Source organism: Syngnathoides biaculeatus, chromosome 3 (assembly GCF_019802595.1).
Source record: "Syngnathoides biaculeatus isolate LvHL_M chromosome 3, ASM1980259v1, whole genome shotgun sequence".
Classification (NCBI taxonomy): Eukaryota; Metazoa; Chordata; class Actinopteri; order Syngnathiformes; family Syngnathidae; genus Syngnathoides; species Syngnathoides biaculeatus.
Genome location: NC_084642.1, coordinates 21,059,319 through 21,084,168, shown reverse-complemented (window position 1 = coordinate 21,084,168; position 24,850 = coordinate 21,059,319). Strand labels below are relative to the sequence as shown.

At 41.7% G+C, this 24,850-nt stretch overlaps 1 protein-coding gene across 9 annotated transcripts in view; it reads left to right on the top strand.

The window, feature by feature from the left end:
* Window positions 1–24,850, top strand: part of LOC133498208 (A-kinase anchor protein 13) — a 150,710-nt gene that overhangs the window by 82,363 nt on the left and 43,497 nt on the right. For 7 of the 9 annotated variants that reach the window (XM_061814770.1, XM_061814769.1, XM_061814768.1 and 4 more), the window contains 6 exons: window positions 10,719–10,864; window positions 13,756–14,126; window positions 17,533–17,710; window positions 17,790–17,892; window positions 21,946–21,988; window positions 22,067–22,181. In XM_061814770.1, the coding sequence (XP_061670754.1) occupies window positions 10,719–10,864; window positions 13,756–14,126; window positions 17,533–17,710; window positions 17,790–17,892; window positions 21,946–21,988; window positions 22,067–22,181 (956 nt within the window). The remainder of the gene's footprint in view (window positions 1–10,718; window positions 10,865–13,755; window positions 14,127–17,532; window positions 17,711–17,789; window positions 17,893–21,945; window positions 21,989–22,066; window positions 22,182–24,850) is intronic. The other 2 variants (XM_061814771.1, XM_061814766.1) reach the window with 2 other exon arrangements.

Genomic DNA, 24,850 nt, shown 5'->3' with positions numbered 1-24,850 from the left:
CTCCCAGCGGAATATATGTGCCGAGGAAGTGACTTTTACCGGTATGTTTTTTTTTTTAACCACCCCTGTTGCTGCTGTGTCTCAGGGATTTTTACCAGTACGTTTTTTTAACTTCACTTTAAGTAGCGTTTGCGCCCCGCTACCACGTTTCTGCTGTGTTACTGCTGTGTCTCAGTGATTTAGTTTTTTTTTTTTAACCGACCCTGTTAGTGCTGTTTTTTCTTTTTTACCGGTATGTTTTTTTTTTTTTTTTTTTTACCAGCCCAGTTTGTGCTACCGCATTTACTTCTATATTAAGCTAAGCTAAGGTATTAAAACTTTGAAAACTCTTTCTGTGTACCGTCTTTCTTTGTATATCTTGTTTCAACGTGGGTTTCATTGTGGGCACTTGCGGCTTTTCCACAAATGCGGCCTATGTATGTACCAAATGGTATTTTGTTTCCAAATGTACTGGTTCAGGCTTATAATCATATGCACTCTGTAGGCCGGAAATTACGGTACTCGATTATTTAATAGGGCTCCTCGGTGTCAGGTTATCTAAATGTAGATGCGTTTAAGCCACTGATATTTATTGTCGGGTTCCTGTTTTGAAGGAAAAATCATGGCGAATTACTCAACTACAAAACCTCTCTTCTAATGAATATCCTCAACAGTGGTAGTTGATATTCTTGATTGGATGGTCTGAGGGTCTGGTTGTCATTTTAGTCCCCCGTGTCGGGAATTTCCTTCTTTCTTGGAGGAGCAGACTTGGGGTCAACTGCAGTTTGCTAGTGGGACAAATGTTTCACTCTTTTCAAAGCAAATTTCTAGGTCTTTGGAACAAATAGTTGCACCTGCTTGAGTACATGCCCTAACTGAGGGCATTGAGACAAAGTCCTCTCGGCACTCCTTTTTTTTTACTGTCTTACACATGTTAAAAGGTTGTAAAACACAGTGAATACTAAAACAAGTTGGGTTATATTGTTGTGAGCTCTCAAGGTTGTTCAATTTTAGAGGATACACTGTACTTATTTTGCAGAACTCTTATTGCGATGTTTGTTTTGAAAACATTTTCCTCAATGCTATCACTATTCTTTCGTTATTAAAACAAAATCACAAAGACTTGAAAAGCACTTGGATACAATTAATTTAACTACTTAACACTTAATACAAAATGTAATTAATCCACTAGATGAGGTCTTAATGTTTATTCGTTTACATTGTTTTTCCTTTATTAGTAATTAGCAATGTGATGAGCACTCCCCAAATGACAGCCTGTCAAAATGCCTAGCCTGGTGGAAATGGACACTTAAACTGGAGTGCAACCCATCAAGAATATAGAAAATCAGATGGTTTGTTGAGTTGATGATGTGTTAAATTGCGCTTATATTCTCTCAGAAAATACTTTTTAGCAAAGGTTTTGTTTAATGGAAAAAATACTAATTAGACATTACGCCGATTCGATTGGTGAGATCAGTAGCGGCTGAACATGAGCATTTTATGCTGATCGGTTGATGGGCTTCGTTGTCATCATTCGCTGAGCCGATCAATGATGTCATTAGCTTTACTTCGCGTCACTATTGTGTCCAGGATACAGTGAAGAAAACAAGTATTTGAACATCCTGCTATATTGCAAGTTCTCCCACTTAGAAATCATGGAGGGGTCTGAAATTTTCATCGTAGGTGGATTTCCACTGTGAGAGAGATATTTTAAAAAGAAAAATCCAGAAATCACAATGTATGATTTTTTTTTTTAAAGATTTGTTTGTGTAATACAGCTGCAAAGTATTTGAACACGTGAGAAAACAATGTTAATATTTGGTACAGTAGCCTTTGTTTGTAATTACAGAGGTCAAACGTTTCCACTCCTTCATCCAGATCTCCTCTAGATCAGACAGGTTTCTGGGCTCGCTGAGAAACACAGAGTTTGAGCTCTTTTTGTAGTTTTTCTATTGGGTTTAGGTCTGGGGACTGGCTAGGCCATGCCACAACCTTGATATCCTTCTTATGGAGCTACTCCTTGGTTTTCCTGGCTGTGTGCTTCAGGTCATTGTCACGTTGAAAGACCCAACCACGACCCATCTTCAATGCTCTGACTGAGGGAAAGAGGTTGTTCCCCAAAATCTCACAATACATGGACGCGGTCATCCTCTCCTTAATACAGTGCCGTCGTCGTGTCCCATGTGCAGAAAAACACCCCCAAAGCATGATGCTACCACCGCTATGCTTCACAGTGGGGTTGGTGTTCTTGGGATAGAACTCATAATTCGTCTTCCTCCAAACACGGTTAGCAGAATTATGACCAAAAAGTTCCATTTTGGTCTCATCCGACCACAAAACTTTCTCACATGACTCCTCTGTATCGGCAACCTAAGACAGACCTTGACATGTGCTGGTTTAAAGGGCTACTGTCATGAAATGGATGATTTTTAGTATGTTAATGAAAAAATGTCAGCCAATATGTGCCCATGTGTTTTTTCACCACAAAACATGATTTTGACGTGTACAGCTTTTTGTAACTCCCGCCATGAAAATCCTCTCGAGGGATTTGTTTTCGAGAAGAAGCAGGAAGTGATGTAAAGGACAGTGGCGCCGCCAAGTGGACTCATTTGTTTCCATTAGTTTTACCTCCGGTAGGGTAGCTCGTCGTTCCTCCGTGTTAGCCAAAATGCTTTGAACATCCTCCTAAAAGCAGTATGGCTCGCCCCTGCTCGATTGTGTTGGTCAGTACTGCGGCGTCTGTGAACAACCCTCTAAAACAGCACGGCTCATCTCCGCCGCGGAAGTGGATCGGACCTGGATGCGGTTTGGCCGTGATCGCATATCATCTGAATATGGCTCGAAACAATAGTGTAATATTGCCCCGGTAAGGTCACTCGGTTGTGTGGTGTTCTCTTTTTCAAAAAGAACTTCCATGTCAGAAGGGGCGTGTTTGTCTCCCATAGTTAGAGTGCACAGCGTGTTTTCATTGGCGAATGTCCGGGTGACGTCATGGATAGAGGACGCAGCCAATTTGGCGACCACTTGGATATCGTAGAATGATGCTTTTGCAACTTTGCACGTGGATGATGCGCTCTCCGCTCACACAGTGAATGATTTTCTCCTTGAAACAGTGATCCCAGCTCTTTTCAGGTCAATGACCAAGTCCTGTCGTGTAGTCCTAGGCTGATTCCTCACCTTTCCAAGGATCATTTAGACTCCACGAGGTGATATCTTGCATGGGGCTGCACTCCGATTGAGATTGACCGTCATGTTTAGCTTCTTCCATTTTCCATTGATTGCTCCAACAATGGACCTTTTTTTCACCAAGCTGCATGGCAATTTCTCCATAGCCCTTTCTAGCCGTGTGGAGTTGTACAATTTTGTCTCTGGTGTCTTTGGACAGTTCTTTGGTCTTGGCCGTTTTACAAGTTTGAGTCTTACTGATTGTATGGGGACTACAGGTGTCTTTATGCAGCTGACAACCTCAGGATAATACATGGAGTGGAGGTGGACTTTTAAAGGCGGACTAACAGGTCTTTGAGGGTCAGAATTCTAGCTGATAGACAGGTGTTCAAATACTTATTTGCAGCTATATCACACAGATAAATCGTGAAAAAAAAATCATACATTGTGATTTCTGGATCTTTCTTTTCAGATTATCTCTCTCACAATGGACATGCACCTACGATGAAAATTTCAGACCCCTCCATGATTTCTAAGTGGGAGAACTTGCAATATAACAGGGTGTTCAAATAGTTATTTTATTCACTGCATCTGTGTCATCTGGCTAGCTATGATAGACAAAACTAAAGTTCTGGAATATTTGACCCAAGGGTAGCATATACAGGCTGAACAAGAGGGGTCCAAGAACTGACCCTTGAGGGACCCCATATGTCATTGCCATTTGTTGAGATGGAGCACTTCCAATGGTTACAAAGTACAGTGGTACCTCTACTTACGAAGGTCTCCTGTAAAGAATTCAGGTTATAAAATGCCTCCTTGGAAAAATATTGTCTCTAGTTACAAAGGAAATTCAGTTTACAAAGGGAAAAAAAATAGGCGCCGGATTTCCCAAATTCCACCAAACATAAACATCCTGTATCTCAGTTTGTGTGGCGTGATAGAGCTGCTCTCCCACTGGCTATCACCGTAGCATCTTCCTGGCATCTCATTGGCTAGGAGGGAGGTCAATCTTTACCCATGATGTTTTTTGATTTTAATCACACTCGCGCTGTCACAAGGTAAAGCATTTTGGAAAAGTTTATTTATCTTTCTTCACTTTGGGTCCCAAGAAACTTGTGGAATTAAGTTGTGTGCACCCGTATGTTCGTATATATGTTTTCTCTCGGCTATCAAAGTTTGCCTCCTCCTCTGTCCGAGTGCTGGAGCCAATCCCAGCTGTCATCTGGCAGGATGCAGGGTACACCATGAACTGGGTGCCAGCCAATCACAGGTCACATGGAGACAGACAACAGTCACACTCACAATCATACCTAGGGGCAATATAGAGTTTCCAATTAATGCATGTTTTTGGAATGTGGTAGGAAATCGGAGTGCCCGGAGAAAACCCATGCAGGCACAGGGAGAACATGCAAAGTCTACACAGGCGTGGCGGGGAGTTGAACCCTGGTCCTCAGAACTGTGAGGCCAATGCTCCGCAGCTGTTCCATCGTGCCGCCCTAACTAAAAACATATAAAATTTAAAACTTACTTGAGAATCTCAGGTTTTGGGGGGCATAGTTTTCCTGAAAATTGTACTTTGACTTTGGAGGAATGGTACTTCCACTCCACTATGTATCAGTGGGACATCCGCATTTGTTTCCCAAAAGTAGGCAGCTTCCCAGAGTATATAACACATACACGCACGCATACACACACAAACCTACACACGTGCACAACCTTAAGCTTGCATACTTCCTCTCAGGACAAAAATGTTCTGTGGGAGGGCAAAGAATAACTTCCTCTTGCAGAAATGATGCTAAATGATAACATTATGTCATCCTTTTTGCCCCTGTATAACAACGAAATGAATTTTGGGACTGTTGTATTTTCTTCCTTTATTTCCTTAAATGTACAAAAGCTGTTCAGTATAATACTTGTATGATGTGTATATATATATATATATATATAGATATATATATTTTAATTTGTTATTTCATTACTCCCTTGACTTTCCCCGGTGAACCCAGCAAAGCAGGACAAGTGTGTGCGCTTTCACAGCAATACCACAATCTGATAGTTACATAGCAGCTGCGCCAGTTTCTGTCGTGACCTATTGGGTCAATCTCAGTTCTTCCCCTGAGCCCTTTCCCATCATTTTTCCCGGCCACTTTACCCCTCTGTTTGGAAGTCCAAGATAAATGGTTAAGAAAATGCCCTTAAAGAATAGCACTTATCACAAAAAGATTTCACATTTGTTTATTGATATTCATAAACTCCTGTGATGGCTCAACCTCCCCAAATGTTCAGACAAACAGACCACAAGCTTAGAAAGGTGACACTAGCAACAAGTATAATTTTGGAAGAGGACTCTGTCCGTTGAGCTCAATTTCAACATCATTTGATCAAAAAAAGTAGATTGACATGGAAAAGTCTTAAATTGAGCGGAAAAAAGAAGTATTAAGTCGAAAAGGAGGTTTTCACAAGTCTTTCACATAGATTCAGCAAAAATATGGCACATAGGAGAACTAGAGGTGGAGCCGTTATTTGCCTGTGCCTGTCACTTAAAAACCAGCAAAAATTTTACCCTGGTCCTGGTGATCAGCTTTTTTAACACATTTCACAGAATTGGCAAATTCATAGGTTGACTGAAGTTCAGCATATCAACATACCCCCCCCCCCCCCCCCCCGTTCTCTCAGTGCAACTTTAACATTGAACAGCGACACAGGTTAAAGGTGATTTTGACAATATGAAACTTAGTGTCATCATATCGGCAAATGCGAAATAAAATGTGGTCTTCGGTGATGGGTTCCTTAATTTCCCTCGCTAATGATCTTTTAAATAAAGCCCTTTTCTGAGAAGCCAGCTGCTCTCAAAACAAAGATTGAACGGTTTATCTCATGACTTGACGAAAAGAGCATGACTTGATAACAGAAATGGAAACTGTGTAGAAGCCAGGATGTGATCAGTGATTGGTGCAGCGCTGTGAAATATTAGGGCATTTTATTTATTTATTTATTTTTTTTAAATAGAAATTACTGAACACTGATTTGTTCCAGCCGAAACTTAATTGAAATTTCTTAAATGAATTCACTGAAATGACCGGATGCCTCCCTGGTGACCCGGACGGCTTCCTGGTGAGGTGTTCTGGGCATGTCCCACCTGAAAGAGACCCCAAGGACGACCCAGGACACGCTAGAGAGACTATGTCTCTCAGCTGGCTTGGGAACGCTTCGGGGTCCGTCCGAAAGTGCTGGAAGAAGTGGCTGGGGAAAGGGAAGTTTGGGTATCCCTGCTGAAGCTATTTCCCCTGCGACCCGACCTGGAAAAGCAGTAGAGAATGGATGGATGGATGAATTCACTGAAATAGCCGGCACGGTGGAACAGCTGTTGAGTGTTAGACTCACAGTTCTGAGGACGGGGGTTCCTATCCCAGCCCCGCCTGTGTGGTGTTTGCATGTTCTCCCTGTGCCTGCGTGGGTTTTCTCCCACATACCAAAAACATGGAGACCGTATATTGTCCCTAGTTGTGATTGTGAGTTCAACTTCCCAATGACAGCTGGGATTGGCTCCAGCACCCCCGCGACCCTCGTGAGGATAAGTGGCTCAGAAAATGGCTGAATAGATGGATTCTCTGAAATAAACACTATATTGTAGTGATGTCGTGATCAAGTCTTTTTAGAGTCTGTTACTTTTAGCTGAGTACTCGACTACTAAATGGTTACCATTTGATGTTAAAATTTGTGACCAAGTATAGTTGGTTAAAAAAAAAAAAAACACTACCGACCACTCAGCTCACACATACGTCATGTCACATACATCATGTTGGTTTTCTGTGAGATTTACCAATTGTAAAACATGTCTTCACTCCGTAAAGGTTGGAAATCACTGCATTACACATCTAATAGTCTCTTAAAAATCACTTACACTCTCCTCCGTTTATCAGTGGCCAAAAACACTGTCCATCTTTACTAAATGTTTGTGAAACATTGCCTCTTGTGACGTTCCGAGCAGAGCTTATTTTTTTTTTTTTTTACAGATTTTCACGGTGTACCTCACCTCCTGCCTAAACATAGCTTGGACAGGCACCAGCACTCCGGTGATTCTTGTGACAGTGATGAAAGTCCTTCGGATTTTCCCAGAATTCCGGATTTTCAAGTTTTCATGAAAATTCCTCTGGATAATTGAGGAAAAATTGCCTCAAATGAATCCGGATATTAGTTGAACATTGAACCCAACATGCGTTTCAGTTCGTTGTTTTGCTTTCACGAGCGTAGCCATGTTGAGGCACTAACACTCGTAATAGTAACGCCCCTCCCCTCGCATTCTCTCAAGACGTCGCTTATCTTGTGCGGGCTTGACATTAATTTACGTGTTTATTTCATAAACGTTGTTAACTAAACACGCCTGCTCCAAAACAATCAGTCTTAACCCGGAAACAGGAAATGCAAGTTAACCATACTGAGCATGTACGGAGGAGGTTAGGCCGAAAGCGCATGTTCAGAGCTGCTTCCCGCACTGCGAGCGCATTTACGTCGAAAGTCATCAACATCATGAGCAAAGGAAATTCAGTTACAACAGGGGTTCTCATTGCGTCGATCACGAGGCAGTATGATGGCGTGCCCCCTCCCTCCTCCCCTCCAAAAAAGACGTTATACTATCATCCACCTCGTTGTTTGATTCAGGTGTGGCCAGTACGTCGAGCGCATGCACATAAAGGCGCGTTCTAGCAAGCCGGCCTCCTATTTACGGCAATCGCAGCAATGCGTGCTCCTAAACTTTCAGCATTTTCAAAACATTGCGGGTATAGACCGTTCATGTTTATTCCTTAACAGGCCAGTGCATTTAACTTTTCTTCATATAAAGTTTGCCAGATCCAGAATTTTTATTGATGAAAAAGTTTAAATACCGTTTTATGTCATGTTCTACTAATATCAGTTGAAATTGGAAATGATCATTTCTGAGTTTGAGTTTTGTTTATTTTATTTTAATTTACAGTTATTTTTTTAAGTTATTTTAAGGCCATCCCTAATCACACCAGCAACTTTATCTGCGAGCATGACTGACAACACCTGTACATTTTGCAAATATTAAAGGCAACTGATTAAACTATTATTAGTATAACTAGATCTATATCAAAGAGTGTGAGCAATGTGGTCTAGTGTATCAGTACAACACGACGTAACAAGTTTGAAACGTTAATAGTAATTACTACAGCTCAATTTCTTTAACATGTTTTACTATACGGTGTAAAGATTCTAGGATATATTTTCATGTATATTCTATATCTATACTATATGTATAGTGTGGGGGAAAAAGGACAAATTTTAGATGACTTTTTACTGAATAGTTCACTGAATTCATTTGTCTTGAGATAAGATGGCATATTTTAACAATATTTTAATGAGAAATGTGATTTTGTGCTAGGCGGTTGTGGGGTCAAAAAATCCCTTGGGGAAACTTCTGCCCAATTTTTTGGTGGCGCTCAGGACTTGGAAATTTTACTTTCCATTTTTGTCTAAATTTTGTTCACAGATATTGCTAGAAAGCAGCACAGCCATCCATTTTTTCACAAATCTCCTGAGGGGGCATGATCCCACACCTCCCAAGCAGGACTTCACACCTTCAATGCTCACATTTGGATTTTCAGGAATTTTCACGAAAGTCCACTTTCATCTCTATTGTGAGGATAGGTGTCTCAGAAATTGGATGAATGAATAATTGTAAAAACAAAACAAATGGCACATCCACGTTGAACAGGCCCAACCTGTCTGCTTTCTGGGCAATACCACCAGTGAATACTTGGTGCACGCTATTTTATTATGCCCCATGGCTATTGAACCCTGAAGGGCAATGTTCTCTTTGCGTTCTTTGTCAATGCATTTCAAACCACTAATCATTGCCTCCATGCACCGTGTCATTATCACCAAGGGAGGATGATAGGGATGACTAGTACAGTAATAGAGATAGCATATAAAGATATCTATGATGGCGGGAGCCAACTGTTCTTTTCCTCAATGCCCATCTCCCTCACTTCTGGTGACCTTCCCGGTCCCCAGAACAATTGGAAACTACAGACTGCGGGGGGAGGGCAGTGTTGGGCTGGGGAGGACACTCGTCAGGGTGTTCAGCACTCCGACTTGCTCTCTGGCCCTCCCTGCCTGTCCCCCGCAGAATTTTAAATCATCGCATACATTCACACATGCTTTGGGGAGCCGGTTGGCCTGGGTGGGCGTGACGATTACAAGTCATCGTTGCCCCATAACCATCTCGCCTCACCCCCACCAGTCTCCCCACTATTAATGCATGACACCCCACCACACACAATCACAGTACAGGGACAGTGGTTGCCAGTCGGGGATGGTGGATATTCACATTTTTCTTGGCTCAACTCCTGGGGCCTGCACCCCCCTACTTTTGGTTGTCGGCCATAGCAAGACAGTGGTCCCCCCACTTGGGTCCCTCTCCATGCACCCTCACCCATCATTGCTTGTAGCAGGTGCTTCATATGGGCTCGCCTTTGGCAGGCTGTGACCTTTTTGGGTGGGAGCTGGCTCCTGTATTGAGCTCTTTTGGTGGTTGCGGCCCCAACGCTTTCTGGCTTCTTTGCAGGTGGTGCACACTTGTTGGGGGGGGGGGGGGATTGGTTGTGATGGGTGGTGATCCGGCACACTTGACCCTTTATTTGGGACTGATCTGGGCACTTCAGTTGGGCTGGGGGACCGCCTTGGTTTCTGCAGAATGAGTGGTCTTGCCCTGGCTGGGTCCCCACAGGCTGGACTCGCTGGGTTGGCCCTTCACTCCGTGTGCTGTCCCAGCGACTCCATACACCACTTGAGTAATGGTCATTTGATGTTGTTTTCATTCCCGAATAAGTTACTTATAAATCCCATGGGCTCTAATTTCTCGTGCTGGGACCACTAACATTAAAAGATCATATTACGATATCAATTCAGATGTTCTTATATGTTTTTAGACTGTATAAAATGATCTCACTGCGCCACCAATCAGTAGCACTGCCTTGCTTAATTCCAAGATCCTGTCCTACCCTTTTTTTTTTAATCCTGTCTCACCTTGTCCATTGGTTAGCTGTTGCATGGCCTCGCCTGCTTTAAAATACACTCATGGTTTCTAAATTGCTTTTTCCACAGTTTATGCAAAGTCGGCACATTAGATATCACAGTTAAGCCGGTATTTCGACACATTTGCCATTCATTCAGCTGACATTATGATTCTGCTAGATTCATCGTCAGAATCAGAAAACCTTATTAATTCCCATAGGGCATGCCTGTTGGACTACATCGAAAGTGGGCAAATTTGCTGGTCAACCTGTGTTTGTCCTTTCAAGTAGGAGTGTTAAAGAAAAAAGGCAGGCAGTGTTTGCCTTCACTTATCAGCCCAGAAAGCTCTTAAGTGAGACAGTCAGCCATTGAGCCACTTGATATTTTCACACTTTCTCGCATTTCCAGAACTTGTCTTACCCTGTTAACAGACATTGTCTTCACATTATGAGGTTAAATGAATTGTTCTCAGTAACTTCCTTTTCTCTAAGGTGTTCAACTTTGAGCAATCACACAATCTCCCCTTGTCTTTTCAGGGTCCTCTCGGTCATCAACGTTGCCCATATTGTCGAGCAGGACAGTCAGCAGCAACACTTGTTTCTTGACAGCTCACAGAGACTCAGGCAGTGACATTGAGAGCTTGCTGAGCGCCGAAGTGGGATATGACAGCATCTTTAACAAGGTTTGACTCCAATAAGACAAAGGCACCCATTGTGTTACAGAAGATTTTTTTACTCATGATTGAAAAACAAACACTTTTGATAAGGTTAAACCACATTACGAACTCCGTCAAGGTTGAGAAAAATAAAGTTTGTTTCAACATCAGAATATAGACCGACATGGGTAAAACAACTGTTGACAGTCAAATAGTTAAATGTGGTGTATTTATAAGACAACATGGTCAAATTTGTTGAAATTCATCAAATAAGTGCATTTTTAATGGGACCATATTAAAGGAAAACAAAATATATGAAAACTTTTTTAAAAGGTTTCAACAAAACAGGGAACAATTGTAATAATATATATGGAAATTTTTTATTTTGTTTTTTTACATTGCATTAAGTCCACAGACACCCTAATCTCTTCCATACTACATTTCACACAACTCTCGCTGCTATTATTTTCAACATAAACAGGTTGCACACAGTGTGTTGCCATGGCAGCCAAGTGAGAAGTTAATTATTGACATGCGAGCAGCTTGTGGACAAATCGGCAGGACTTGTGCACTACGAAATGTTCTCCCACGTGTGCTGTGCAAGGATAACAACATTAAGCGCCTCTTTACACTCTCACCCTTGAGAAGACAACAGCACCCGCATTGCAACACGTGACTGACTCATAGGGCTGCCCAGCATCTATGTGGGACTTGAAGTGCATGGCACTAATTGTCATCGCACACACAATGCTGCAGAGATCATCTTTTGGGATTGGTCCATTTTAGTCACATGCTATGAAGTTGTACTCAGTATTTGCTTGAGTTCCACATATCACCTTCTCCGCCGTCTTCTTGATTGATTTTGCACTATAGTTAACGCGTTGGCCTCAAAGTTCTGACGACTGTGGTTCAAATCCCGGCCCCGCCTGTGTGGAGTTTGCATGTTCTCCCTGTGCCTGAATGGGTATTCTCCAGGCACTCCAGTTTCATCTCACATCCCAAAAACATGCATTATTTGGTGACTCTAAATTGCCTCTAGGTGTGATTGATAGTGCAAATGTTGTTTGTCTCAATGTGCTCTGCGATTGCCTGGCAACCAGTTCAGGATGTACCCCCCCCCTCCTGGCAGATGATCGCTTGGATAAGCTCCAGAATTCCACGACCCTTGTGAGGATAAGCCTCCCAGAAAATGGATGGATGGCTTAATGGATCATCTGGTCATTGAGCTCTATTTGTTCAGCCAAACACTGTTGCACCGTCACCAAAGTTGTTGGTTTGTTCCTTGTTCTGGAAAGGAAAGGTAAAATGGCCACTTAAAATGCAGAAGAAACTACCCTCTTGTGTCCTAGCAAACAAGTTGTAGTGACACCCCTGATTTGGAGAACTGCAGGACATTTTCAAAAAAGTACATGCGGGTTGAGCATATAGTGAGTATAAATGTATATGAATATAAAGGCAAATTGTGCGTGGGATTACCGCAGTTATGTCAGTGCTGTCACCAGTTGCCCAAATTTTGAGAAGCCCTAAGTCATCAATCTAGATCTAGTTCCCTCTTAAATCGACGATACCCAAAGTCATGTGATTCGCCTGAACATTCCCCTGGGGTCACGTTTTCTCTCTGGCTCCCAGAGGAAGTGGGACCAAGTTGGCATAAAGCCCACCCTTCTCTACGGGTTGTCCTGACAGACGTCTCTGTGACAAGACTTCTTGCGCCGCAGCTGGCGGGACAATAGGCCCCAGTTAGAGCTCACACCTCCAAATCAACTCTTAATAGACCATTTGTCTGTGCAGGGTGGGGGGGGGGCGATGCATGAGTGTTTGTGTGTGCGCGAGGGAGTGAATGAGTGACTAAGTCCCTGAGTGTGTGAAATAGCCCCCGTTTCCCACTACACCAAGTCCAGGTACAGTACAGGTGCCAAAAAATTTGAATATTAAGCCAAAGTCCATTTACTACAATAATTTAAAAAAGTAGACTTGTATGTTATATTAGTTCACCGCAAATGTGAAATATTTCAAACTTTTCTTTTGTTTCAATGTTGATGATAATGGCAGACAAAAAACTAAATCCTGTACAGTAGTTCACAAAATTAGGATATCATGACAAAGGTCAACATTGTAAAATCCCTATGTCTTAAGATTGACAGGTAATTAATGCAAAACACCTGCAGAAGTTTTCCTCATCCTTTAAATGGTCTCATTCAGGCTTAGTATGATTCAGAATCATGAGGAAGACTGCTGACTTGATGTTTGTGCAAAAACCCATCATTGACATCCATCCGCCATCAGGAGAAAAGATCTCGAAAAGAAATTGCAAAAGGAAGCTGGATGTTCACCAAGCCCTTTATCAAAATTTATTAACAGTATTTAGAGGGAGAGGAAAATGTGGCCAGAAAAGGAGCTCAGGTGACAGGGATGACCGCAGCTTTGAGAGGATTGTCAACCTTCGGCAATTCAAAAATCTGAGTGAATGTCGTTAAGGAATCTTGTAGTGGAATAACAGATGAAAGGTGCCACAAATTGGTTTACACCATCCCACACAGATGGAGCAGTTATAAAGAACTCTGATCATACAACTAAATATTAGTGATTCAAAGGACTGGTAAATTCTAGAAACAAAAACGTTTGTACAAAATAGTTTTGAGTTTGTAAAGTCAACGGCACACCCCTTTCAAGAAATTGCCCAATTGCACAGCCTTAACTGTGTGTGTTTAATGAAGGCTGGGTCTGAGAATCTACTGCACCTACTGGTAACTTGTTCGACATTTAGCAATAAAAAATATACTGTAAATGTCAATTAATCTCGTTAGTCATACTGGACTGCTATTATTTTGAACACTACTGTACTTAGTAATTTTTTTCAAAGTTGCCTATGAAATATTTCATACAATGATGTAATACAGGTGCCTAAATGGTTACAGAATGATGAGCCAGTGACAGGGGGTGATAGCACCAGTGAGGTCTCCATCTCCTGCTCCTCCACGGACGACACAGCCAGTGTGGGCCCGTCCAGCTCCAGCCCTGAAGGTAGCCAGGGCCTGGGCAGCAGCAGCTGGAGCCCTGAGGAGAGTGTCCCCGCGCTGGACTCTGTCTCCACTACAGACAGAGGAGGAGGTGGAGGAGGAGGAGGTATCTCTGGGGACGCTGAAGAGGAGGCCAAGGACAGAGTGGCGGAGGTGCCGCGTCGGTCCTCTCTATTGCGCCGCAGCCTGCGATCCCTTTCGCCTCTTCGCCGCCACAGCTGGGGACCTGGGAAGAACAACGGAGGAGGCCCAGCTATGAATCAGAGGAGGTAAACACTATTTTTACTACTATTACTACTAAATAAACATGGACCAAAGGAATGGGACAGCTGGCCATTACACTGACACAAAGTGAGAAATGGCAGTTGTTCTGTTTTGTTGTGGCTTGTTTGTATGTGTTTCAGCAGCATAGTATAAAAGAGGTAGGTGAGTAGTGAAAATCAATATGTAGTTTAGTTGGTAATATGGTTGGTCAGTTTAGGGACTAGGTAGAGGTGGCCAAGGCTAAAGATGAGGCATAAGATGAAATGTACTCCCAGTTGGATACGAAGTAAGTAGAAAAGGAGCTCCACAGGTGGCCAGCCAGAGGAATAGAGATGGGAAGGATGTGCACCAAGTAAAGGTGATTAAGGATAGAAATGGAAATATCTTGACTGGTGCCAGTAGTGTGCTAAGTAGATGGAAAGAGTACTTTGAGAAGTGAATAAATAAAGAAAATGGGAGAGAAGGTAGAGTAGAAGAGGCAACCAAGACATACCAGTGAAGGTATGGAAGCAATTTGGTGAAGTGGCTGTGGAGTGTTTGACCAACTCATTCAATAGAATACTAGCGGGAGAGAAGATGCTAGAAGAATGGAGGAAAAGTGTGCTAGTCCCCATTTTTAAGAACAAAGGCTATGTTCAGAACTGCGGAAACTACAGAGGAATAAGTATGATGAGCCACACAATGAAGTTATGGGAAAGAGTAGTAGAGGCTAGATTCAGGACAGAAGTATCTGTGAGCAAGTGTATGGTTTCATGCCTAGAAAGAGTACCACAGATGCATTATTTGCCTTGAATATGCTAGTGGAAAAGTACAGACAAGGTCAGAAGGAGCTACATTGTGTTTTTGTAGACCAAGAGAAAGCGTATGATAGAGTACCAAGAGAGAAACTGTGGTACTGCATGCACAAGTCTGGTGTGGCGGAGAAGTATGTTAGAATAGTACAGGATATGTATTAGGATAGCAGAACATGTGCATGAATGAGAGAGGTGGAGGGGTAAGAGTGAGGCTCCAGGGAGATGCCTTCACCATACGAATTTTTACAAATTCACCCTAATTAATTAGGTTTTGAAGCCACTGCTATTTCATTAGCAATGAAGTCACTAGCCTTCACAGTCGTGTTACTGATGTCTCTGCTGACTAAACACAGACTGCTGTTTCTTTCAATCACCTTCTTTCTTCTCCGCTGTCCTTGAAAATCTTCATATTTGTCGTAATGAGGACTCAAATAGTGGCGGCGAAGGTTATATTCTTTTGGCACTGCAACATCCTGCGAAAAAACCAAACATAAAGCTTTCCAATTCACTTCCATGAATATGTAGGATAACCATTTTTCTTGGAACACGCTGCATTCTACGTCCACCTTTTTTTCTTTTTGATGGCCATATTGAGGCAATGAGGGTGCCAAAGCACACATTAAAAGTACCATAGAAGCCGTAATAAAAAGCGCGGGCTGTAGACAAAGCAGCTCATTCAGATTGCGCGCTTGACCTATTGTCTCTGTTTGCTTGCTGAACACTTTATTGCGCCATCCACTGGATGGAATCATAACAGAAGTTGCTTTGATTGAAAAAACTCCAGCTCATTTTTGTGTCCATGCCATCTTTTTATACAGAATCATCTCATAGGCAGGATTAAACTGGTTTGCGAGCCCAATCCACCCAACAAGGCATATGTTTGACACCACTGATTTCAATGAATCTCCCGTGGATGTTTTTGGCATGTGGGAAGAAAAGACGGAGATAATCCACGCAAGCACGGGGAGAACATTAAAAACTTCACACATGCGGGGTTGGGATTTGAAGCCCAATCCTCCGAACTGTGAGGCTGATGTCACTGTGCCGCCGGTAGTTGATGCAGATAGATTTTAAGATGGATGTTTAGTCAGTAGGTAGGTGGTCCAGGTAATTGCTTTGTAGGGAGGTATGTAGTACGCTTTACATGATCAGGATTCTTGGAGGCAGTCACTGATAAGAGACTTTAAAAAACATTAAAACGATCCAATCACAAGATGGAGCAATGCATATTTAAATGGATTGTTCATTTACTGCCTTTTGGGGGACTGGAAGGGATGAAATGCATTTATATTCATTTTAATGGGGCAATATGTTGGTTACCCTAGACCTGGCCTGCACTCTCTGGACAATAGTGCATCTGATTGGCGACTGATTTTATTTCCAATCAAGGACCAAGACTACAGTGGAACCTCGGGTTATGAATGACCCAGACATTGAAACTGAGTCATAATTTGCTACTTTCTCAACTGATTTTCACAACTGATACAGTTTTTCGTTGGCTATGAGAACTTGGCTATGAGAATCAGAATCAGCCTTTAGATCAAGTATGCAAACAACACACAAGGAGAAGTTGGAAATGATGATGTTGGTGGTGCAATTTGGTGGGTATGTGGAGTGAAAGTGTACTTGTCAAATTTCTAGTAAAAGCTTTTCAAGTCGTTGGCTAGCGTCCTATTCTTGTGCACTGCGGGTTTGGATCGTCGCTTGTAATTGGATAGTAATTATAATGCATGCCAAACAGATTTGGGGTCTGTGGCCCCAAACCGATGACTACAGAAATATTAATTTCATTCATTTCTGTAGTCATCTGGTTTGTAGGATTGCACAGGGCCATATTCACACTACGATATGCGATCTCTTTAGTTTGGTGTCTCACGTTTGGCAGTAAACCACTGCTTGTTGTTGTTGAACATGTGAAAAGTTTTTTTGGTATACACACATCACAGAAATTGACTTATGATGGATCATCTGTATATTCGTACAGCATGCTAGCTGAATTTTCAAAGATGCTCCAGTCTGAGCCGTCCCAGCATGCTTTGCGGCCCTGCTGGCAGTTAAGAATTCCGCAAAGCATGTTGGGAGGAAGTAAATAGCGTTTAAAGTGATTGTTTTGTGTAAATTATTTCTCGAGTCCTTCTTCACCTGTTTTATTATGTCCTCGTTATGCTATTCTGTTTGCTGTGGTGTGATTATTTTAGTTTTGATGTGACACCCTGAGTCTGAACAACATCGTCAGTTATGACGTGCTTACACAGGCTGTGTGGGGCAATGTAAGCTTCTGCTTACAGATGTGAAATGCAATTGTTCCTCACTGCCTCGTGGGCGCTCTCATATTCTATGTTTGGGCAAGTCACAAAACAAAAATTGCAAATGTTGAATCTGTGTGCACACATGCTGCACCACATTTTAAGGCGCCATGTCCAATGTGGCAACTCGTCTATTTAGAAGAGAATTTAAGACATTTACCATCATGAAAAATGTGATAAATTAAAACAAAAAAACTTGGGGACCAAATCTGTGAACATGCAGGGCCGCAAACGGTGAACTGCGAATGGGCAAGGGCTAACTGTACTTTTAAATGACAACAAGCAGTTATGTTGCGTCTGTGTCCGCACAGCTACAGCCTGGAGGGCCTTAGTGGTGGCCATGAAGAGGGACGACATCTGCCCAGTCAAACCTCCCGCATCCTGGAGACTTCGAGAATGCTGCCGCACGACATGGATGAGCGCGGCTCACTTGTTTCACTCACGGAGGAGCAGGAGGAAACGGGGCCGCCGTGCTGCCTGCAAAAGCAGGTTGGTGCTTATAAATCCAACCTCATTTGTCATCTTTGTCCTTTTACCCATCTCATCCTTGAGTGTCATGTTGCTTCAGAAGTCGAGGCACTATCGTCCCTTGAGGAATAGCTGCCCCCCAATGATCCTGCCCCTCACCAAGTCCGTGTCCATGCTCGCCATTAGCCACAGAGACATTGATGGTGAGTGGCTGAATTTAAATATGGGAAATATGTTTATTTAAAAACAAAAGAATGGGTAAGAAAATAAAGTTGAAAGTCAGATTTGTCTGCATCTGTCACGGGTTGTAACGCTTTGGGATGGCACTCTTTTGAAGGGCAATATCAACCAGCTAACTAATGGAGATACATGTGGATGTGAACATCTTATTGATAAAAACATTAGATCAATATATTGTAATGAGTGAATATCATTGGTTTGAAATGAGTATGATTTTGTTCAAGGGTGTGAAAGTTCACCGTTTTCCTCCTTAAATGGTTGGTGGCATTTATTTACTGAATTGCAGAGAGTGCTGGGCATCTATTTGAAATAAAGCATGTAATTTTGGAGAATATGTTAAATTATTTTTGTTGTTTTTTTTTTTTTTAAACTTGTGTGCTATTGAAATACATTATATCAGCTTTATAGATGGTAGATACACTTTGCCCGCGGTGTGTGCTGTGTCATCATGTCCTTTCTTGCGCTTTCAGCTTTTCCAAGACACTAAACACAAGAAGCAACCTATTTTTCCTTCGCCTGTGCTTTGGCCTACACTGAAATGTGTGTCGAATAAATTGTGCTGAAGAGGTGGCTATACTAAATATTAGGAAGTTACCAATTATAAGGGATGGATAAAAAGGCATCAAGCTGAGTTATGGCTTTAAATTAGCGCACTGCATTTATTCGAAATGCTATATTGCTATCTACATAGGGCATTACCAGCAACATGACAGAAAAACTGCTTGTTGTTGATTTGTTGTTGTGTTCTTGCTCTCGTTTTTTCCCCCCACCTGCACCCTCATCAGTGGTGGGACGTCTCCGCCGGAGGAGGCGGATTTCCTTCTCTTTCAGCTTTTCCCCCATCCTCACTAAATCTAAGTCTCAGTCGTTTTACGCCGACTCGTCCACTAGCGACGACGATGATGATAATTTCAGTAAGTATTTGAACGCGCTAGATGCTGTAGCGGAGGCCATCAGGATGTGTGTCGTCACCCTTAGAGACTGTGCAGCTCCTTGTGGCTACAGCAAGGGTGGGAAAACTGTGGCTCATGGGCCACTTACGGCATGCTTCATGCATCAGGAGTCCTGTAATATTTGTTTCATTAATTCATTTGCTGCATTTATATCATTCAATAACTGTTTTCAAACAGTTTCACATGTGAAGTTAATGTTTATTAATTAAATAATGGATTCATGTTATTAATATTTAATAATGTAATTAAAACAAGAGCATGCATTATTTTTCCTTAAATGTGATTCAAATATATTAATTCCGCTTATCATTTGTCTCATCAAACAATGTCGGTTGATTTATTCCATTTTTTAATTTCAAATATATTTTTGATAAATAGTAGAGTTAAAAATTGAGAATAGATTATTTGAATTAACACATTTTCATATACAAAGTGCAAATTTGGACTTTTTAAATTGTTGCTGTGTTTCCTCTGTCCATTTAAAAAATCTAATGTGGCCCTTGAAGCAAAACAGTTTCCCCATCCAAGGCTGAACGTAATCCTCCTTTTTCCCGTTGACATGGGATTATATTAAAGACATTTTACACTAGAGTGTACCCAAATCCAGGTGAGGTGGACTGAGGCAGGAGAGCTAAAACACACATGGAAAATGAATTTTGAATCTAAGAAGAAAATAAATGCATCTCTTGCTTATTATGACCGTTTTCTTAATATTCTGCTGGAAATTCTTCTATCGACCTATTTTGTCACACTTATGTTTCTCATCATCAAAAAAATTTAAATATTAATCAAAAACAACACAAACACAAAATGCATTTTTAAAAGGTTTTGGCCCCTTTGTATAAAAGTGATTTTCACCCCTAATCCTAATAGCCGTTTGGGAAACCCATTGCAGCAACAACTGTAATCAATTATTTGGTTTTTCCTTCAACCATTCAGAGATGGACCTGCTGGTAAGTTTTGGATCATTGTCCAGCAGCAGAACCCAAGTTCATTTCATCTTTAGCTCAAGAACAGATGGCCGGACATTCCCCTTCATGATTTTTTTGTTCAACTGCAGAAGTCATGGTTCCATTTATCACAAGTCTTCCAGGTCCTGAAGTAGAAAAACACCCCCATACCATAAATAAATAGTTGTCAGTTAAATTTTTCTCATTTGTTTCTGAATTTCTTTTGATCATTACATGGTGCCTAGCTTTTGGGGACCTTTTGGTCTACTTCTTTTTGTCAGGCAGGTCCCATTTAAATGATCGCTTGATTGAGAACAGGTGTGGCAGTATCAGGCCTAAACCACTATTATATCTTAACCCTGGCACAAAGGGCCAGGTAGGTTTTGATTATTTTTTTCTCGCATAATAATAAAAACCTTAATTTAGTAACTGGATTTTGTGTTTACATGTGTTGTCTTTGACGACTTTTTTTTTGAGGATGGGAAACAATTAAGTGTGACAAACTAAAATAAGAAATCAGGAAAGGGGAAAACACTTTCTCACACATTTTGGTTTTTATTATCGTGTGAAAGACACGGTAACCAAACGGGAAAACAAGTTTTTGTCCTTTTCCATCATTTGAGGATATGACAAAAATAATTACAGATCCTGAAAGCTGCCATAGATGATTTGATAAATGCCTCTGTGATTTGTTAAAATCTTCACTTGACCTGGCAAGATCAAAGTCCCAAAAATGGACAAAAGCCTCATACTGTACATCAGAGGGGCTCAGCGTGTCGATCTGGTCGATTGCGAGACAGTTTTGGTCGATTGCGTGAAGGTGTGCCCAAAAAAAAAAAAAAAAAAGACATCAGCTTGTCATCCATCTCGTCGCTTGATTCAGGTATGGCCAATACGTCAATCGAACGCACACAAAGGTGTGTTCTGGCAAGCTGGCCTCCTAATTATGCCCCCGACTCCTCCTGGTCAGGAGGATCATGAGAGGCTGGCTGCCTGAAAAGTAGTTGGGGTAAACAGGTATGGGCACCCCTGCTGTACGTATTTTGTTTCTCTTGCGCATTGGCATGACAAAAACAGTGTACATATTTTAGAGAGACTATCTTATTTATTTATTTTTTATTTCTCTCTACTCTTTAGTCTGTTATACCATTGCAGTTCTTAGATTAATGCTATTTCAGGTATGCTGTTTTTCATGTATGTGTAACACATCTAACAATAAAGTTCCTTGAACTACTTGAACTTGAACATCTGACCTGTTTCTATTATTAGCATGTGATCGGCTCAAGTTGAGCATTTATTTTTCAGCTCTGACCGGCGGCATGCCTAAACAGCGGTGTCTAGTGTATGCTTTTAGCTCCTGCCCACTGAGTGTCTCATCACTGTGAGAGTGCTTTTGTTTTGGCCTTCTGTGACCTGGAAGGTTAAACACTTTGCTCACAAGCATTTAGCACAGACACTCTGGGAACCGAAAGACGTGGATTATTCCATTTCCTTCAAGAGTGGGAGGAAGGAACACACTTTGGGGAATTGGGATTTTTTTTCCTATTCTATTTATCATATAAAACTTGTGAGAACATTAACATAATACATTGCACATGCATGATAACGCATGCTGTGTATTTGTTTTTAATATGGATTGTTTTGCATCAGTGTATTTATTTCGACTGCTCAAGTTGGTATTCAACATTTATAACTCACAAGAGATCTATTACATTGATTGTATTAAATGTTGATCGTGCCAATAACTTTAGTTTGAGTATTATTTCTGCACTTAATATGGCACAATGCGACTTATTGTGAATAACTGACAAGGAACAATTGTAGTTCCACATACGTTATGTTGTCATGCGCTATATGAGCGTTATGTGCATGACCAATCGTGATGAGCCAAAACCGCCACCTTTAAGTGTGCCAGAGAAGATGAAATGTGGCCACATGTGCCTAACTTCAAGTGTCAACTGGGCTAGAGCGTTGCTTGAATGGCCATTTGTAAGTGGAAACTGGTTGCTTTTCTACCATTTCCTTACCTGTAGGTTTAATCACCACCTGTCTGAGCTGATCACCTTGTTATAAATAGACCAGGCCTTGAGCAATTTTTCCTATTTCTTTGCAGGTACGAGATCCTTCTCCAGCACATCTGGATCGCTCGCATACAGGTCAGGGCAGCTCTAACTCCCATAATGCTTAAATGCATATTATGTAAATATATATGTTCTCGTGTTTTTGTTGCATAGCATTTCGGAGGAGGAGCCCGGGCCACTGCGGAGCGACGCCGAGGCTGGCAAGGGTGTCACCAAAGTCAGCCGCACCTTCAGCTACCTCAAGAACAAGATGTACAAAAAGACGAGGGTGAGGTCACCCACCAGACAATTTGTCATTACTCACTAAATTCTCTTTATCAATCAAATCTGGTGCAGTCGCCTTTAGTTATGTATAGTTAGTAACAGGCAGCACCGTGTGAGTGACTGCAAACTAGTCCAGGTTGTATGTATCCCACATCCATGCGTTAGTACCCCAACGTGTTGTTGGTAATCTAGCGTACCTGCCGTAGTATATCTGCATTCCCACCCCACCCCCCCAAAAAAAAAAAAAAAAATAAAAAAACTCACGACATGCGAGCAAGCAAGGAAGGTAAAGGTGTATGTGCATTGTAAAAATATATACCATATTTTTATGATTTAGATTTCCCTTTCGTTGTCACTGACTTGAATTTTTCCTCTTATGGGAATAGTCACCTCTGCTCACAGGCTCACCTGCTTTCACATGCAGGTAGTGGAGCAGCCACAAGCCTCACAATCACTCAGTAAAGGGAATCCTGCAGGCTTGAAGAGTCTATGGGCAGCCCTCAGATGCCAGTCAGGTCACCGCTCGGTGTCGAAATACAGCATATATCTGCAAAGAATTGTTTGAAATGCCAATACTGATCCTGTAGCTAGTAGGCTAGCTCGCTAACTAGTCTACTTCTTCATCAAAGCAAGCCAAGTGATCGATCGTTGTATCAGTTTGGTTATCTGGGCTGGCTGTTGCTGGCTAAGAACTGGCGTAGTCCAAAGCAAACCCAGTCAAAACTGGTCTTTTATATCAAGACGAACCCTAATATTGTACAATGGATATCTGATAAATGAGACTGTCAAACAATGTTTCCAAAAATGTTGTCCATGAGTCACTTAACATTCGATTGATAAACTCTCTTAGTTCCACAAATGGACACAATTGTTTACTGGCACAGTGGCCAGTTGGACTAATGTATTTCCGGGTCACAGATAAGAGTATTACGAAATCCATTTCCAAAAGACGTGCTTCCCGTGCCTCTAGCAGCTTTGTTGAATGTGGTGTGTTGACGTGATGGCCATGTGATATGGTAATACTCTTAATCTATTTTATATTTTGCATCAAGCACTGGAATTAGAAAGAGCAGCCTGGTTGAATTGTCTTTGGAGTCTGGAACATGCTGCTTTGGGTACAGCAACAGTTATTTTTATCGAGCTGTTCAACTTTGGCAATAGATTTGGGACTAGAAAGCACAATAATTCCCCATGGCTCATGAAAGCGGTTTGCCTATGATGAGTACTGGATGTCAACAATGTCACCATGACCACACACGCTGGTGCGGTTGTTTGGGTAAAATATGGAACTTTCCAGCTATCAAGCTTTTTTAACACTATAAAAAAAAAAATCATTAATCAGTGACGCAATTGGTTAAAGCGTTAGCTTCACAGTTCTGAGGACTGAGGTTCATATCCCAGCCCCGCCTGAGTGGAGTTTGGATGTTCTCCCCATGCCTGCGTGGATTTTCTCCGAGCACTCCAGTTTCCTCCCATATCCCGATGTGCCCTGTGATTGAGTGGCAGCACCCAAATCCATATAAATCTAGTATATCAAGTATCGAATATTGTTTTACAGCATTACCGAATATTTATAAATTCTAACGTGCATGTGGATGTAAAAAAGCAAAGGTTCTGGCCAAAACGTCCCTGCACATTACTTATGACGCTGGGTACTTTCAAAAGAATGGGAGCGAGGGAGACTCTTAAAATATCAATCACTTTTATTCTCTCCCAGGCCCACTCTGTTGAGCAACCCACTTCTTCTGTCGCTATTAATCTAACGTTTTACGGTTTAATAAATGTGATAAGTTACAATATAGGGTATGTACAGGATCACAGACTCATTGTTCAGGGCCTCCATATATCCTATTGCTTAATGGGCAGGGAGTGAGTCTGTACTTTTTTTTTGCCTTTTCATTGAAGACAAATTGAATGCTCATTTGCCCATACAATGGGGCAAAATAAAAAAGTCATTTGGTCAGCCACCAATTTTGCAAGTTCTCTTACTATTACTCATTACTGCCTACCTGTTATTTGGATCCCACGAAGCTCTCGTCCTCTGCACCCTTGCAATCCATTTTTCACAATGAACAGGGTCTCTTTCAAACTTATGAAGGGTAATTCCATTCTCCCGAGTGTTTAAGCAATGTCCAGCAATGCAATGAGCCGGCATTTTGGCTAACACGAAGGAACAATGAGCTATCTTCCGGGAAGTAAAACTAATGGAAACAAACGAGTCCACTTGGGGGCGCCGCTGTCCTTTACGTCACTTTCTGCTTCTTCTCGAAAACAAATCCCTCGAGAGGATTTTCATGGCGGGAGTTATAAAAACCTGTATACGTCAAAATCATGTTTAATGGTGAAAAAACGCATGGGCCCATATTGGCTGACATTTTTTCATTAATAACATACTAAAAATCATCCATTTCATGACAGGAGCCCTTTAAGTGGAGAACTTGGACAGTTGCTGCCTGACTAAACACTTTTGCTGCACTACATGTGTCTGGTGATTGACTGGCAACCTGTCTAGGCTATACCAAACTTTTATTAGCAAATGTGAGATGGAATAGGAACCAGCTCAACCGCCACGCTGATAAGGACAAAATATAGAAATGAATGGATTGTATGTATCACTTGGGTTGAAGGGTCAGTAAAACAGGATCACAACAGCATTTATGAACTCACACCGTA